The following is a 16,585-nucleotide window of genomic DNA, read 5'->3' on the forward strand; positions in this document are numbered from 1 at the left end:
CACATCTTGACTGCATGTTTGGTCAATTTCAGACTGTAGAAGTTGGTAAAAGTCTTCAATTTTCCTCATTGTTGGCTTTAGTGGTTGGTGCATAAATTTGAATAATAGCAATATTAACTGGTCTTCCTTGTAGGTGTATGGCTATTATCCTATTACTGACAACACTGTACTTCAGGATAGATCTTGAAACATCCATGGACTGCCAAAAGAACTAACAAATCTGTCCTGGAAGAGGTGCAGCCAGAAAGCTCCTTGGGAGTGAGGATGGCCAGACTTTACCTTAGTTACTTTGTTCATGTTTTCAGAAGGGACCATTCCCTGGAGAAGGATATCATGCTTGGTAAAGTGGAGGGTTAACAAAAAAGGGGAAGGCCCTCCATGAGGTGGATTGACACAGTGGCTGCAATGATAGGCTCAGATATAGCAGGGATTGTGAGGCTGGCACAGGATTGGGCAGTGTTTCATTCTGTTATACACAGAGTCACTAAGAGTAGGAGCTGACTCGGCACCTAACAACAACAATATGCTGTGAAGTTTAATGAGTGAATATAGTAAAACATTCTGCATGGTACCTGACTGATAGTAAGCTACTTACAAGTAGCAATTATTGTTTTATTATTATCTCTTTAGCACAGCTTTTTAAAATTAAAAAAGGAGTTATGGTGGCACAGTGCCTAAGGAATTTGACTGCTAACCAGAAGGTTTGCAGTTCAAACTTACTAGCTGCTCTATGGAAGGAAGATGGGGCGATCTACTTCCATAAATATTTACAGCCTTGGAAACCCAATGGGGGTTGCTATGAGTCAGAATCGACTCCATGGCAATGCCTTTGATTTGGTTTGGGTTTAAGATAAAAAGTTCTGTTTTGATAATAGTCAATGGAAAAAGTATTTAAATCAATCAGAGGTCAAACTTGGAAAATCAAAACAAGGTACAAAGTGATTTGTTTATTCTAACTTGACCTTGTAGTTTGCCTGTTCTGAAGAGATTACATCTTTCTCCTAAATTCCACTAATTGTGGCTAAGTAAAGATAAAACATAAAGGTATTTCAGAAACGGATGAATGTGTGTTTACTAGACTATGCTGATAAGTATTTTACGTGCTCATGACTTACATACAATTTATTTTAATTTAGCCTAGGATTGCACTTGTTATATGGCAGCCATTCAGTAATAAATGTTTGTTGAATGAAAAAAAAAAGGGAGAAAAATTGACCACTTTGAATTTAACTAAGTGCTAAAAGCAAGCTTTTTTCTTCAGAAACATTTTTCTTAATTTACTTGATTTATAAAAAGAATAAAAATATTTGTAAATTGAATATAAAAGATTAAGGAAACATTTTTATTTTTGTATTTGTAATTTTAATACATTGAATATTAATTTAATATCCCTAGGCCAGTTTTTATTAATAATAATAAGGTCTTCATGAACTTTAATAGGGCATATGCTCTTTTTAAGGAGCCTGGTGGCACAAATGGTTTGTGATTTGCTGCTAACCTAAAGGTAAGGTTGGTGGCTTGAGCTCACCCAGCAGAGCTCTGGTAGCAAAGGGGAGCTCTGGTGGTGCAGTGCCTAAGGCACTTGACTCCTAACCAGAAGGTTGGCGTTCAAACCCACCAGCCACTCCTCGGAAGGAAGACTGGGCAATCTACTTCCATAATAATACCACCTTGGAAACCCAAGGAGGGGTCTCTATGAGTCGGAGGTGACTCTACAGCACATAACAACAACAGTGCCTCAGAAGAAAAACCTGGTTGTCTGATTACCAAACCAAAAAACTCCTTGCCACTGAGTTGATTCCAATTCACAGTGGCCCTATAGGACAGAGAATAAAACTGCCCCAATATGGCTTCCAAGGCTGTAATCTTTACCAAAGCAGACTGTCCCATCTTTCTCCCACACAGCAGTTGGTGGATTCAAACTGCCAACCTTTGGTTAGCAGCCCAGTGCTTAACCACTATACCACTAGGGTTCCTTGTAAAGATTGTTGTTGTTGTTGTTGTTATGTGCCGTCAAGTTGGACCTGACTCACTGCGACCCCTCCTTGGGTTTCCGAGGCAGTATTACTATGGAAGTAGATTGCCCCATCTCCCTTCCAAGGGGTGGCTGGTGGGTTTGAACCGCCAGCCTTCAGGTTAGCAGTCAAGTGCCTTAGGCACTATGCTACCAGAGCTCCCTTGTAAAGCTAAGAGTCAGTGAAAAGCCTATGGAGCTTAATTCCACTCTATCACACATGGAGCTGCCAAGAGTCAGAACCAACTTGATGGTAATGGTTTTTTTTTCAAATGCTCTTTTTAAATTTTCTGAGACTTGGCCTACCCAAAAAGAAACCTAAGAAAAAAGAGGTTATTTAAGTTCATAATTGTCAGAAGCATATGAACAACATCCATCTTCTCAGTTTCTTCTTCTTAGTAATTTTCTGAAAGTTTCTGCTACTTATTTAGAAATGAATGTCTTATGCTTTTAAAAGTGACATTACTTCTCAAAACATGTTATCTAAGAAATGACAAAAGTTAGCAATGGTGTATTCATTAATTAAAAGTTGCAAAGGAAGAGATGTGACATTTTTAACTCTATGTTCTAAGGTGTTCTCAGTTTGCTTCCTGCATAGAAATGGTGCTTAAATATTAAGCTGCAGTAGTCTGAAATATACAGGTTGATCAGAATTAATATGAAGGTTCAAGTATTACATATCCACAGTTTTCCCTATGTAAAATATAAGGTTAGCCTGTAAGTCAGACCAGAACACAGTGGTCCCCAATAATGCCTGAATATCAGAATCTTCAAGAGCTTTTTTTAAAAAAAAAAAAAAAAAAGATAATATGCCCAATTTCTCTTTACATGTCTCTTTTCTAGTAGCCCTTCAAAGTTTGGTGAAAGACATAAAATCTCCAGTCTCTTCTAGGCTAAATCTTTCTAGTTCCTTCAGCTGCTGATCATGTGACTGGAGACATGATTTTGAGTCTTTCCCATATAATAAAACTTCCCTGGCACATGTTTTGTTTATCTCAGTTCCTTTAAAAGCACAGAAGCTTGACCACTGAGGAGTAGCAGCAAAGTGGGCCACGAGCTGTTTCATTCCAAATTCTACACCGTGGTTCATGCATCTTAACATTGCCTGACTCTTGGGGTTGCCTCATAATAAAAATGATTCTTTAATCTCCTCCCAAAACCATAAAGTGTTTTGTCCTCAGCTATTACTTGAGTACTTTTTCCTGGATTGCAGTGGAGGCCTTTCATTCAGCCCTGTTAAATTTCATTATACTAGTATCTCCTCATCATTCCAATCTGTTGAAATGATCTTGGATCTAGATTCAGTCATCTTCATATCAGCTAGTCCTTTCAGCTTCATATTATCAGTAGAGTTGCTATCAACAACATTCTTATCTGTGTTGTTAGGTGCTATGGACTCTCACAACAGAACAAAACACTGACTGGTCCTGCCTTTTCTGCACAATGTTGCCATGTTTCAGCCCCTTTTGGAACCACTGTGTTAAGCTATCTCATTGAGGGTCTTCTTCTTTTTCTCTGACCCTCTACTTTACAAAGTATGACATCCTTCTCCAGGGACATGATGTCCCTCCTGATAACATGTCCAAAGTATGTGAAATGAAGTCTTGGCATCCTTGCTTCTAAAGAGTATTCTGACTGTACTTTGTCTAAGGCAAGTAAAAATAATAATAAATAAATAAATAAATACGAAATAAGAAGTAAATAAATAAATAAGAAATATATAAAGCAAAATTGATCCAACAACATCAGTCCATTAATTAAAGCTCATTGGGTAGAGTTCACAAAGTTGGTAATCATGCAGCTCAAAGGTTTATGCAACAGAATGATAGAGTTTTTAAATGCCTATCTGAGTAACTCTACCTTTCCCCTGATCTATCAGCTGTTGACCAAAATTTAAAAGGAAGGGAAGATAAACAGGCATGATTCACTCCTAGCAAAGTTTTACTGGGTCCTAGTGATTCCTTTCCTCATTGCTCAGAAACCATCATTTTTTGTTTTTATTTGGGTGAAAGTTTACAAAACAAATTGGTTTTCCATTCAACAATCCATACACATTGTGCTTTGTAACATTTATTACAATCCCCATACTGTAACAGAATTCTTCCAATTTTCTCCCCATGCCTACCCATTCCCTTCATCATTCCTTTCCATCCCCTCCTGCTTCCTAGCTCTATCCTTGAGCAAATGCTGTCCTCTTGATCTCATATGCCTGATTTTTCTAATAAGTGCATATCCTCCTGATACTAATGTTCACCTTATAGGCCTGTCTATGGTTTGGCTGACACTTGCATCATGGGGGTTAAGTTTAGCTCCTGGATTGAAGGTATCTAAAGGTCATAGTCTCGGGGGTTCCACCAGTCTTTTAATCCTGGTCTTTTTTACGATTTTGAGTTTGTTCCACATTTCCCCCCACTCTCTCTCGGACCTCTAACTGTGATCCCTGTCAGAGTGGTCAGCAGTGGTAACCAGGCACCACTTAGTTCTTCTGGTCTCAGGGTCGTGGAGGCTGGGGTTCATGAGTTTCACTAGTCCTTTGGACCAACTGTTTCCATGCATCTGTGACTTTTTTCACTCTTCTTTGTGCTCAATGGGGAGAGGCTAATAGTTACACCTTAGATGGCTGCTCACAAGCTTTTCAGACCCCAGTCACTACCTACCAAAGTAGGGTGTAGAACACTGTCTTTGTGGACTATGTTATGCCAATTGACCTTGGTGTCCCCTGAGACTATGGTCTTGAGCCTCCATACCCAGCAACTCATTTCCTTAAGGTATTTGGTTATAACAGAAACCATCTTTCTAATTACTAGGTTTAAAATCCTGCCTTTAATATAATTATCAAATGACCAAGAATAACAAACTCATTATTCTGTGGTTAATTGAGATAATATACTTAATTCTCTGCTCTTGAATATAACCTTTATATGAACAATTAAGAGTTCTGGAGGGCAGCTTGACATAATAGGAAAAGTATAGGTAATTTGCATCAGAGAGACCTGGGTTCAATTGGTTGTAAAACCTACTACTTAAAAGCTGAGTAAACTTGGGAAAGTTACTTAACCTCTCTGAGCCTTTGTTTTCCCATCTGTAAATCATTTATTTTGAAAGATTGTTGTAAAGAATAGAAATAACATATGTAAAGATTCTAAGATGGTATTTGTCATATAACAGTAGCAAGAGCAAAATTCTTCTTAAAAATCATTGACAATGCCTGAATTAGCTCATTGAGAGCAGCTAAGTGCCCATCAAAAGCTTACTTTCCACCTTACCAATGTAATTTTAGCTCCTCTGTTTTTCAAATAAGTCTCTTTAACTAAGAGAGTAGAAATAACAAGGGAACTGAGTAATACCATTTTCTTTGAAATTTAGAAGTTATTCTTACTTGAAACCTTGCTTCGAATTCACTATGAAAGTACTTACTAATATATATGGGTTACTCTTACAAATAATGCTATTTCTCTTGAGTGAGTTAGATACCTAAATAAAGAAAGATATAAATAGGATTACAGAAGGTCTGCTTGGTGAATCTATCATAAAATGCAAATCTATCACTGAGGATTTGGAAGAAATCTTGAATTAAAATGAGGGCACGATACAACATATCCAAATCCAAAAAAACAAACCCCCCTAAAAGAGAGACTTAAATATTTACTTTAATGAAAATAATATTGTTGTTGTTGTTGTTGTTATGTGCCATTGAGTCAAACCCGACTCATAGCGACCCCTCCTTGGGTTTCCGAGGCAGTATCACTACGGAAGTAGGATTGCCCAACCTTCCTTCCGAGGAGTGGCTGGTGGGTTTGAACCACCAGCCGTCTGGTTAGCAGGCAAGTGTCTTAGCCACTATGCTACCAGAGCTCCCGAAAATAATATTAGATGATGTTATTTATATTTCCCCAACATTAAACTTAGAAAGTCATTTTGTTGAAAACAATTCTTATGTAGGCTTTATGCTAATTTAGGCAATAATAAAACAAACAAACAAAAAAAACTCATGGCAGTTAAGTCAAGCCTGACTCATAGCGACTCTATAGGACAGAGTAGGATGGTCCCATAGCATTTACAAGACTGTAATCTTTACGGAGGCAGACTGCCACATCTTTCTCCCACAGAAAGGCTGTTGGGTTCAAATTGCTGACCTTTCAGTTAGCAGATGAACACTTAGGCACTGTGCCACCAGGTATCCTTAATGCAATAATAGCGATGCTATATTTATGGTTAAGAAATCCCATGTAAAAATCCTTTCACTTGTTTTTTTCGGTATCTGAATGGCGGTCATGCACATCTCATAGTAAAAATGATCACAATATATAGTGAGCTGGCCAGTCCGGTAATGCCAAATTTTAATTAATGTTTACCTGAGTTTTCAAGTAAAGAGGAGAACTTTCCCAAATACTAAGTTGGAGCTGAACACAAAGGTGAAAAGACTTCTGAACTAACCCTTCTGCAGCACAGACACTTTCTTTTTGTTAAAATTTTGACAGGTCAAATATTTTCAATTCCATTCATGGAAAGAAATATTCTACTTACAGATACACAAGACTATGAGAAAAAGGAGGTATGTGACCAGTTCCCGTAAAACACTTTTAAGGTATTTCTCTCGGTTAGTGTTGCTTTCCTCCATGAGTCTTGTTCCCCAGAGACCTTTAAAATAATAATGGAAGAAAAAAATATCATTTCATTTAAAAAATCTCATAAATGGCAAAAGGGATAAAACAGAAAATGAAAAGTACAACCTTTAATCATACACACACACACACACACACATCTGAACACGTACATAGTAGCACACTTCAAACGCAACTGAGAAATTGTTTTAGCAGGAGTACCTCTTATTTAACCAGTTGATGTCAAGCCGATTCTGACTGGTTAATGCTCTGACTGCTAACCAAAAGGTTGAAGGTTCAAATCTACCCAGAGGCACCTTGGAAGAAAGGCCTGCTGATCTACTTCTGAAAGATCAGATGCTGAAAATCTTACGGAGTATCATTCTACTCAACACATGAGGTCACCATGAATTGGAATCGACTTGACGGCAACTGTTTTTTTTTATCTTTTATTTAAGAACAAGTCAGCAAAATGTACAAAACACAAGGTAAATATCTGATCATTTTTCTAAACATCTAAACCCATTAGCAAATATCTAAGTAAAAATCTCGAAAAAGAATAGGAAATGGGACCGAATAAAAAAGGAGCTTAAATAACAGTGCATAACATACCAGTTACTCCTATTTGGGGGATGATATGACCTGGTAATTATCCTGTTACTAAACCTAGTTAAGCACATGATGTGATTACAATGCAAACAACACCTCTAATGAAAAGAAGTGCCGCTGAAATATCATTTCAATAGGAAAACCTCTGAAATTTCTAAGCACTAGCATAAAAGCTCTGCTCTGTACCTGTCTCTGTCCTATCACGAAATTGAATAACTAACATGGTGACTGCATGCTTAGCAAAATAGAATTTTCAAAATCCAATTAACACATTATCTTTTAAAAGTAACAACTTATCCAGTTTCTCTCTCTCTCTTTGTTGAAAAAGCAAAATCAGCAGCCATGTTCTATATTTTAACAGATGGAAAAAGTGTTGGGCTGGCTAAGAGGATGGATGACATAACCTTCCGTGAGCTTACTGAAGAAAGCCAGTTACAGCGGCATTGGACTCCACCAGCAGACAGGCATGGTGGCCATCCAAACCCCTGTTAATGAACAGTGAGAGCCAAAGTCACATTGCTGGTTACTTGGAAGAACCTTAGCACTAAAAAAAAAAAAAATAAATAAAAGCAAATCTTCTCAAAGCTTTCAATGAGGTAAGCCTCTTAATGGAAACCAATTTGGCACCTTCACATTGCCCACATTTTTATTTCACGTACCTTAACTCCTTCAATGACTTAAACTCACATAGCTGCTTAACCCACAGGCAAGCCATGCAGAATAAAGACAAAAATAGTATACAATCTTTTGCTTCGAAGAAATGATCTCATTGCTAGGGTTTACGTATTTTTTAAGTTTTATAATAATATATTAGTCCTACTCATAAATGGGGCTCTTTCATTCCCTCTGCTTTTCCCTTGCAAATTTCCTTTAAGAAAATCAGCATCTGAATTCAAAGACACTGTGTTACGCATCATAGGTTTCACCACATTGAAAGTGGAACATAACTTATGACCAAGTTTGCTGCTGCCAAGATCTGGTAGTTGTCAGGGAATTACTCATTCCAAAGAAATGCAGCAAGCAGAATATTTGTTCGTTGAAATTCTATCATATTAAAGAATTATTACAAATTTAGATGACATGGAAAATTACAACTCAGAATAACACAGACACAGCCAAAGACTAGGCTCAGTAGCCCTGGACACAACCACACCGTTTATTTGGGTATATTTCTTTTGGAGGCCAGGTTTCAAATCTACACAAGAGCAGAAACTGCTGATCTATTACCCTACCTTACGGTTCAGTGATTTCACTCTTTCCCATAGTTTATAAACAACTATGCACTAAGGACTAGTCATGGTTCTTAATATTTACAAATGGCAGTGCTTGACCTATAAATAGAAAACACAAACCCCTATCAACTTTTACTCAAGCTAAACCCAGCAAATTAATTATGCCCTTGAATCAAACACTACAAATGAAAATAAGTCCTCTGATTTATATTTTTAAGTACAGTACTTTCAGGTGTTTACATTTTCTAAATTACTCTATTACCTCCTCAAACAATTACTATTTTAAAATTTTAATCCAATGTTCCTACTGGGTGTGTAAGGTCTACCTTAGGACATTAAAAAAAAAAAAAAACCCTCCTTGGGTTTTCAAGGCGGTTATCACTACGGAAGTAGATTGTCCAACCTTCCTTCTGAGGAGTGACTGGTGGGTTTGAACTGCTAGACTTCTGGTTAGCAGTCAAATGCCTTAGGCATTATGTCACCAGAGCTCCCCCTCCTTAGGACATAGGGACCCTTTTACATTCTGATAAGAGAGAAATGACTGCACCCACCAATAGGAAAAATACCTATCTTGTAGCCAAATACTTTCCATGATTAGCACAGGTGATGTAATAAAAATGATTAAGATGTGTAAAACAAAGAGTGAACCCTAATGTCAACTATGGACATTAGTTAACAATGTATCAGTATTGGTTCACAATTTTCATAAATGTACCACCAAAAGCAAGATGTTAATAACAGAAGAAATAGTAGGCAGGGGGAGAGGAACTCTATGTACTTTCTGCACAATATTCCCATACACTAAAACTGATCTTAAAAAAAAGACTGTTTTTTTAAAAAAGGTTAAAGATAAAGCAGCATCCTTCAAAATCAACTATTGTCTTTTCCCTCAGTTACCCCAGTTGTGGTGGGAGTACTTTCTCAGCATTCCAGAACTTACATTCAGAATGTAAGTTGTCTTCAACTTCTTTCCAAGTTTAAGAGGGTACTAAACTAACTCCAGGGGTCCCTGGTGCAAACAGTTAAAATGCTCAGCTGCTAACCTAACAGGCTGGAGTTTCAAGTCCACCCAGAGATGCCTGGGAAGAACAGCCCAGGAATCTACTTCTAAACATTCAGCTACTGAAAAGTCTATGGAGCACAAGTCTACTTTGACACACACCTAGTCTCCAGGAATCAGAACTGACTCAACGGCAACTGGTTGTGGCGGTGATGAACTGATACCAGCTCCCAAACTTGGAGCACATCGTCTAAACAGTGTATTTCTCTGCACAATGTTACTTCTTAATATAAATATAGGGACTCTGTCATTTGGATAACCCAAAACACAGATGTCCCAAACATAAATAGTAGAATGAAAAAAAAAAATTGGCTTTGTAACTATTTTCTCCAAGAGCTTTAAAAAATTTTTTATTTGGAAATTATCAGACATATACAAAAATAGAGAAAACTGTATAATGAATCCATAATGTATCTATCAAAAAAAAGCCCTGATAACGTAGTGGGTAAGACATTTGTCTGCTAAGAAAAGGTCAGGGGTTCAAACCCACCAGCTGCTCTGTGGGAGGAAGATGAAGCAATCTACTTCTGTAAAGATTTACAATCTTGGGAACCCAATGGGGGCTGCTATGAGTCAGAATTGACTCAGTAACAGTGGGTTTGGTTTGGTTTTTGGAATGTATCTATCACAAGGATTGTGAGGATGGCGCAGGACAGAGTATTGAGAGTCAGAGCCGACTTGAGGGCACCTAACAACTACAAATGTATCTATTATCCAGCTTCAACTAGCCTGGGCTCATCTAAACCCTCACCTGTTCCTTCCCATTTCCTTTGAAGTAATCCCCAGATATATCATTTCAGCTATAAATACTCCAGTTCAAAAGGTTTTTTACAATCAAGTGCTAAGTTCCTCCATTCACAGCAGATAAGTCATGAAGACATGTCACTATGTTTAAGGAAAAAAAAAATCAACTGACATTAACAATCCTTATGGATGACCCAAAAAGACAGCTTATACAATTCAATTAACAATGACCAAGATATAATTTTAGAATTTTAGGAAGACTAAGTCTTTTCTTTCCTCTTTCTCTTCTAGAAGAAACAGGCATCAAAACACACAAGGTAGCCTCTTTCCATATCTTACAATCTCCATGGTCAAAAGGTTCTGAGGTATCTCTGGCCACATAATAGCCTAGATCTGTTGCTACACAAAACTCAGTCCCATGTGAAATACACCAAATATCTAAGACTAACTGATCATGACGCAGAGCAATGTGGGGGTTTAGAACCCGACCTGTGTTCAAATGAGGGCTCAGCCACTGATTAAGTTAGCCACTTAGCTTAACACTACAAGACTCCATTTCCTTACCTGATAATGGAACAAGAGCACTGTCTCTGTGCCGTTGTTCTGGGAATTAGGAATAGTATGTACAAAGTACTTAGGTACTTGGAGGAAGCCTATCTATAGCTTCAGAAACAAGTCCCAATCTATAAAATGTCATATTTCTGAAACCCAGTTAGTCCAGACTTTAGGATGGCATAAAGATCAGATTCACATGGACTTTGATTTGGTCATAAATAACCAGAATAAATTCTCAAAAACAAAAACAAAAAAACCAACCACCTCTTTGCTGTCAAGTCAGTTCCAACTCATGGCAACCCCTCCTTGGGTTTCTGAGGCTGTATCTCTACAGAACTAAATCAACCAACCTTCCTTCCAAGTAGAAGCTGGTGGGTTTGAATTGCCAGCCTTCTGGTTAGCAGTCAAATGCCTTAGGCACTACGCCACCAGAGCTCCTTGAAAATACTCTTTTTGTGCTAAGATACATGTGGACTTTGTTTATTAGGATAAATATCAGTCTTCCCAATATTCGTCTGAATTGCAGTTACATCTCTAGAAAGTGCGAAAGAAGTGACTTTTACTACTACTCGTTCATCTTCTGTAGAATATAGTCTGTTGCTACCTCATATGATAACTGACTCCTGAATCACTAATTCTCGGTCAACCTTCTCTTAAGGTGCAGACAAGTCTACACCCCAGCTCACAGCCTGTTCCAACTGCATATTCCACAGATAGCTTACACATGACCCAAAAGAAAGTCATTCTTTTCTTTTCTGGAAACCTCTTCCTCCTGTTTTGGTTAATAGTACCAAGCCAGAAATTCATGGTTCATCCTACACTAAGCCCTCCTCTTATCCCCCACAATTCTGATGGCTTCTCCTTCTGTTTAATCCAGCCTCCTTCCATCCCAGTTCACATCACCTTGGTCCAAGCCTTCATTACCCTTCTCCTACCCAAGGACCTAGTCTCTTGGCAACCATCACTATCCACCTTACCCTACCGTCTCCATTCTTGCTAGAGTTATCTTCAGATTAACATATGACCATGAGTTCCCTGCCTGAAGTGCCTATTGACTCCAACTGCAAAGTAGCAATTCCATAGCATGAGCTACATAATTTTGCTTCTGCTATTTTTCTCTCTCCGGATCCCCTTCAGCCTTCAAAACTTAATAAAAGTTTCACTGCCTCCCTGAAGCCTTTCCTGATTCCCCCAGCTAGAGCTGATTCTTTCTTGGAGCTCCTTCTGTACTTGGGACCCGGCACTGCCATTATAAACATCTCTTTTGCTCTGAGCTCTCTGGGAGGAGGGACCTTGCTTTAGTCCTTTCTGTATTCCTAGTGGAATCCCTGGGAGCTCTGGTAGCATAGTGCCTAAGGCACTTGACTGCTAACCAGAAGGCTGATGGCTCAAACCCATGAGCCACTCCTCGGAAGGAAGGTTGGGCAATCTACTGCTGTAGTGATACTGCCTCAGAAACCCAAGGAGGGGTCGCTATGAGTCGGGTCCAACTCGATGGCACATAACAACAACAAGAAGTGGAATCCCTGGGTGGTGCAGATAGTTAAGTGCTCTGCTACTAACCAAAGCCTTGCAAGTCAGAGTCCAACCAGAGGTGCCTTGGAAGAAAGTCCTGGGGATCTAATTGTGAAGAACTGGCTATTGAAAACTCTGTGGAGTACAGCTGTGGTCTAAAACACATGGGTGGCCATAACCAGAATCAACTCGACATCCTACTGGCATCCCTAGTTGCTAGCACAAAGGAGACTCAATAAATGTTTGTTGACGGCATGAATTCTAACACTACCATAACTTTACCACAACTTCCAAAGAGTAGCTCTCCCTCAAAAAATTCCCCATAATAAAAATTAAAAAATCAAATTTCTTTAAAATTCCAGTGCAAATAAAAAATGAAAAAGTGATGGAGGTTCAAATTTAAAATAAAAGGAAAAGTGGTCTCTCTGACTCCTTATATCAAAGCTCTGGATACACATAGATTATGTTGGTATAATTTCTCCTAAATATTCTAATAAATGAATGTTTATACTAAAAAATGTGAAACACTGTTAGCTAAATTAAGCTTGACACTTAGATGTAGTGTAAAACCAAAAACCAAACCTACTGCTGTCAAGTGGATTCTGACTCATAGTGACTCCCTTTGGGTTTCTGAGGTGGTATATCTTTACAGAAGTAGACTGCCCAATTTTGCTTCCGCAGAGTGGCTGGTAGGTTTGAACCACTAACCTTCTGGTTAGCAGTCAGATGCCTTAGGTGCTGTGCTACCAGAGCTCGTAGATGTATAGTGTAGTGAACAGTGTATCTGTTTGGGTTCAGAATGGCTGGATTTAAAGTCTGATTCCAATGCTTAATACTTGTGACCTTGGACAAGCCACTTAACTTCTATAAGTCTTAGTTCCCTCGTCAACAAAATGGTAATAATAACTGTTCTTATCTCATAGGTTTGCTGTGAGGATTAAATGAGACTATGCACATATAGGGAGCTCTGGTGGCGTAGTGCCTAAGGCACTTGATTGTTAACCAGAAGGTTGGTGGTTCAAATCCACTAGCCACTCCTCGGAGGAAGACTGGACAATCTACTTCCGTACTGATACGGCCTCAAAAACCCAAGGAGGGGTCACTATGAGTCAAAGACAACTCAATGGCACATAACAACAACATGCACATATAAGTCTGTCCTTAAAGAAGCACAGCTGAATGCTTCTTAGAAGCAAGAATGGCCAGACTTTGTCTCAGCTACTTCAGTCCTGTTGTCAGAAGGGACCATTCCCTGGAGAAGGATAGCATGATTGGTAAAAATAGACGGTAAAAAGGGGAAGACCCTCAATAAGATGGATTGACACAGTGGCCATGACAACGGGGTCAAGCATAGCAAGGATTGAGAGGATGGCTCAGGGCCTGACAGTGTTTCGTTCTGTTTTACACAGGGTTGTGATGAGTCAGTGTTGACTAACAACAACAACATGTACATATAAATGGAACAACATGTATATAAATGGAGCCCTGGTGGTGCACTGGTTAAAGTGATCAACTGCGAACCAAAAGGTCAGCGGTTTGAACCCACCAGCCATTCCTTGGGAGAATGGTAGTCTGTGCCTGTAAATATTACAGCCTTGGAACCCCTATGGGGGCAGTTCTACTCTGTCCCATAAGGTTGCTATGAGTCAGAATTGACTGGACCAAGCAGTGGGTTTGGTTTTTCAACTTTTATGTACATAAGAGTTTAACACAATGCTTGGTACACAGTTAGTGTTAAATAATCTATTATTTCTTATTCAGTTTAATAATCAGGACCAGGGTTTCTCCACCTCCATATTATTGACATTTTGAGCCGGGGGGCCTATCCTATGTATTGTAAGATGTTTAGCAATATCTCTAGCTTCTACCAGCAGATGTCAGAAGCAATCCCTGCCCAGTTGTGACAACCAAAAATGTCTCTAGACATTGCCAAATGTCCCCTGGGTGGGTGGTAAAATTATCCTCTCTCCCAACATTGAGAATCCAGGATAATACTGTGCTGCTGATGAAATCAGACTGAATTACGAAGCCTCAAGACAGGCTAAATTAGTAAGTCATTGCGCATTTACTACCATGAGTGCAATGAAGAGTGGTGAGTTGCATGCTTAGTTTGTTTAAGGGCCACCTCATACTACCTACAACAGCAAAGTGCAGATCTTTTTTAAGTCTCGTAACTTTTGCAATATATGAACACACACCTCTTTAGATTAAAAAGCAGGAAAACTGCCAGTTAAATAAGAGTATGCCAAAATAAAATGGTGAATAAGTCCATTAGGAGGACATTCATGCAGTCAGCAACATCTATTGAGTCTTCTTTGTGCTAGGGATACCAAATCAGTTCCCCTTTTTCAAATATAAACAGCATACTAACTTCAACATTAAGGTCACCAGAGTTCCCTTGATTATTTTAGGGAAAAAAAAAAAAAAAAGAGTAGATCTGCTATTTCATTTGCACCCTAGCACTAATATGGCAGATCGCTACCTGTCTACCAGAGTCCAGTCCTTCCCTCCTGGACACATGGCTATGTTACATTTTCTAGCATCTCTCCCAGTTATCCTTGGTCATGTGACACAAGATTTTTGCCAAAAGAATGTGAGTGGAAGTGATGTACATCTTTTTTTTTTTTTTTCCCAATAGATGCAGACAGTGAGGCTCAGAGAGGTTAAGCAACTTGTTCAACATCAGTCACTGAGTGGTAGGATTACTATTAGTGTCTAGGCCTGACTTGGTCTTAATCAGGTTGTTATAACAACACCTGGATAGTTCTGTGTACAAGATTTTCAAAACTGGCAGAAGGGAAATTTCAAAAGACCTGAGCATGGAAACGCCAAAAAGTAGAGATTAAAATAATTTGCATGGTAAGAGCAAATGCAACTTTTCCAAACATGCTTCTGACAAAACTTTGCAAAACCAGGATCCCATCTGCTCTTGGAAAATTTGTGTCTTCTTAAAAAGCATTGGCAAATTTGAAAATTCCTTTCCTGCTTTTTGAAGAGTTGGGCACACTGAATTCTGACACATTTATCAGCTGGTATCTGGTGACTTCACTATTTTGGTGAAATTTCAAAGAACATTAACTTAGTTAACATATCTCCAAGTTTTCTTCCTAACAACATAAGCTTTTTTTTGCAACTGTTTTATAAAAATGCCTAGAATTACAAATAACCAAATAACTGTTCTCATAGACATTATTTTATTCTATTTATAGTGACCTCAATAACCCCCTCCTCAAAACAACCCTAACACAATATCACCAAAACAAGACTACAGACAACACTCCTCCCACAACTTGGATAACACTGTAGGGTTAACCCTTTCCAAGGATGAGGTGGGCAATCGTGCATCAAACTCAGTGGAAGGCCAAGGGTACTAGTACAGAATTTACATTTTGACTTTAAGATATAAGCAAATACATAGTTGCAAGCATCATTCGTTATACTAGAATATTCATTTTTTTCCACTACAAGAAAAAAAAATCAATTATGTATTCTTTCATTCTAATACGGCTCCCACTTACTTCCAGAAGTAAAATCAAAACATTTAGGAATATGATGACATATCCTAAAAGGAAGGTGTACTCAAAAAGGTTGCACCATCAGGGGCTTAGTGGAATTCCGCACTGGGTTCCGGAAATAGGGAATAATTAGCAGAGGTCGGAATTGCACTTCAAAGGGAAGCTGGGATGCAAACGGAGATGCGAGGTGGAGCCCCGAAACCTGCCCGCAGCGGGCGAAGGCTCCGGTCGGCTGCCGGCAGTTCTGGTTTGTGCATCAGCCCCGGCGGGTCGCGCGCTTACCTCGCAGCCCACGAGCCAGCCTCCTGGCCCAGGCCACTCGAGGCAGCGGCCCGTCCGTGGGGAGGTGGCGATGCAATGGGTCCCCGCCGCCGTTCGGGCTGGGACACGACCGGCCCTGGTCGTCTCGCCGGCGCCGCCTCCCACTCGGGTGGCCGGCGCCGTGGTAGCCCCCCAGCGCCCGGCCCCCGGCTCCCGCGGAGCTCACTGCCGAGGAAGCGACCGACCTCCGGCTGCCCGGACGCCACTCCACGTCCATCTCCACCACCATTCCCCCTTCTTCTCCTTCCACCTCCTCTTCCTCCTCATCCTCTTCGTCTTCCTCGGCCTCAAAGCCTGGGTTGTCCCGGCTCCACGCCTGCCTCGAACACGACGAGAGCGGAGGAGAAGGGGAGGCCGAGGCTCCAGCCGAGGGGTCCCGCGCGGCCGCCTGCCGGATGCGCTCCATCTCGATCTCC

General features: G+C 39.7%; 1 protein-coding gene across 1 annotated transcript in view; it reads right to left on the minus strand.

Annotated features, from left to right (window-relative positions):
- PKD2 (polycystin 2, transient receptor potential cation channel) overlaps positions 1-16,585 on the minus strand; it is an 83,498-nt gene that overhangs the window by 52,610 nt on the left and 14,303 nt on the right. The window contains exons 2-3 of the mRNA XM_007951699.2: positions 16,131-16,581; positions 6,542-6,655 (exon numbers count right to left, since the gene is read on the minus strand). Coding sequence (XP_007949890.2) covers positions 6,542-6,655; positions 16,131-16,581 — 565 coding nt within the window. The remainder of the gene's footprint in view (positions 1-6,541; positions 6,656-16,130; positions 16,582-16,585) is intronic.

Source organism: Orycteropus afer, unplaced genomic scaffold (genome assembly GCF_000298275.1).
Source record: "Orycteropus afer afer isolate SDZICR_OR568_19922 unplaced genomic scaffold, OryAfe1.0 scaffold00309, whole genome shotgun sequence".
Lineage (NCBI taxonomy): Eukaryota > Metazoa > Chordata > Mammalia > Tubulidentata > Orycteropodidae > Orycteropus > Orycteropus afer.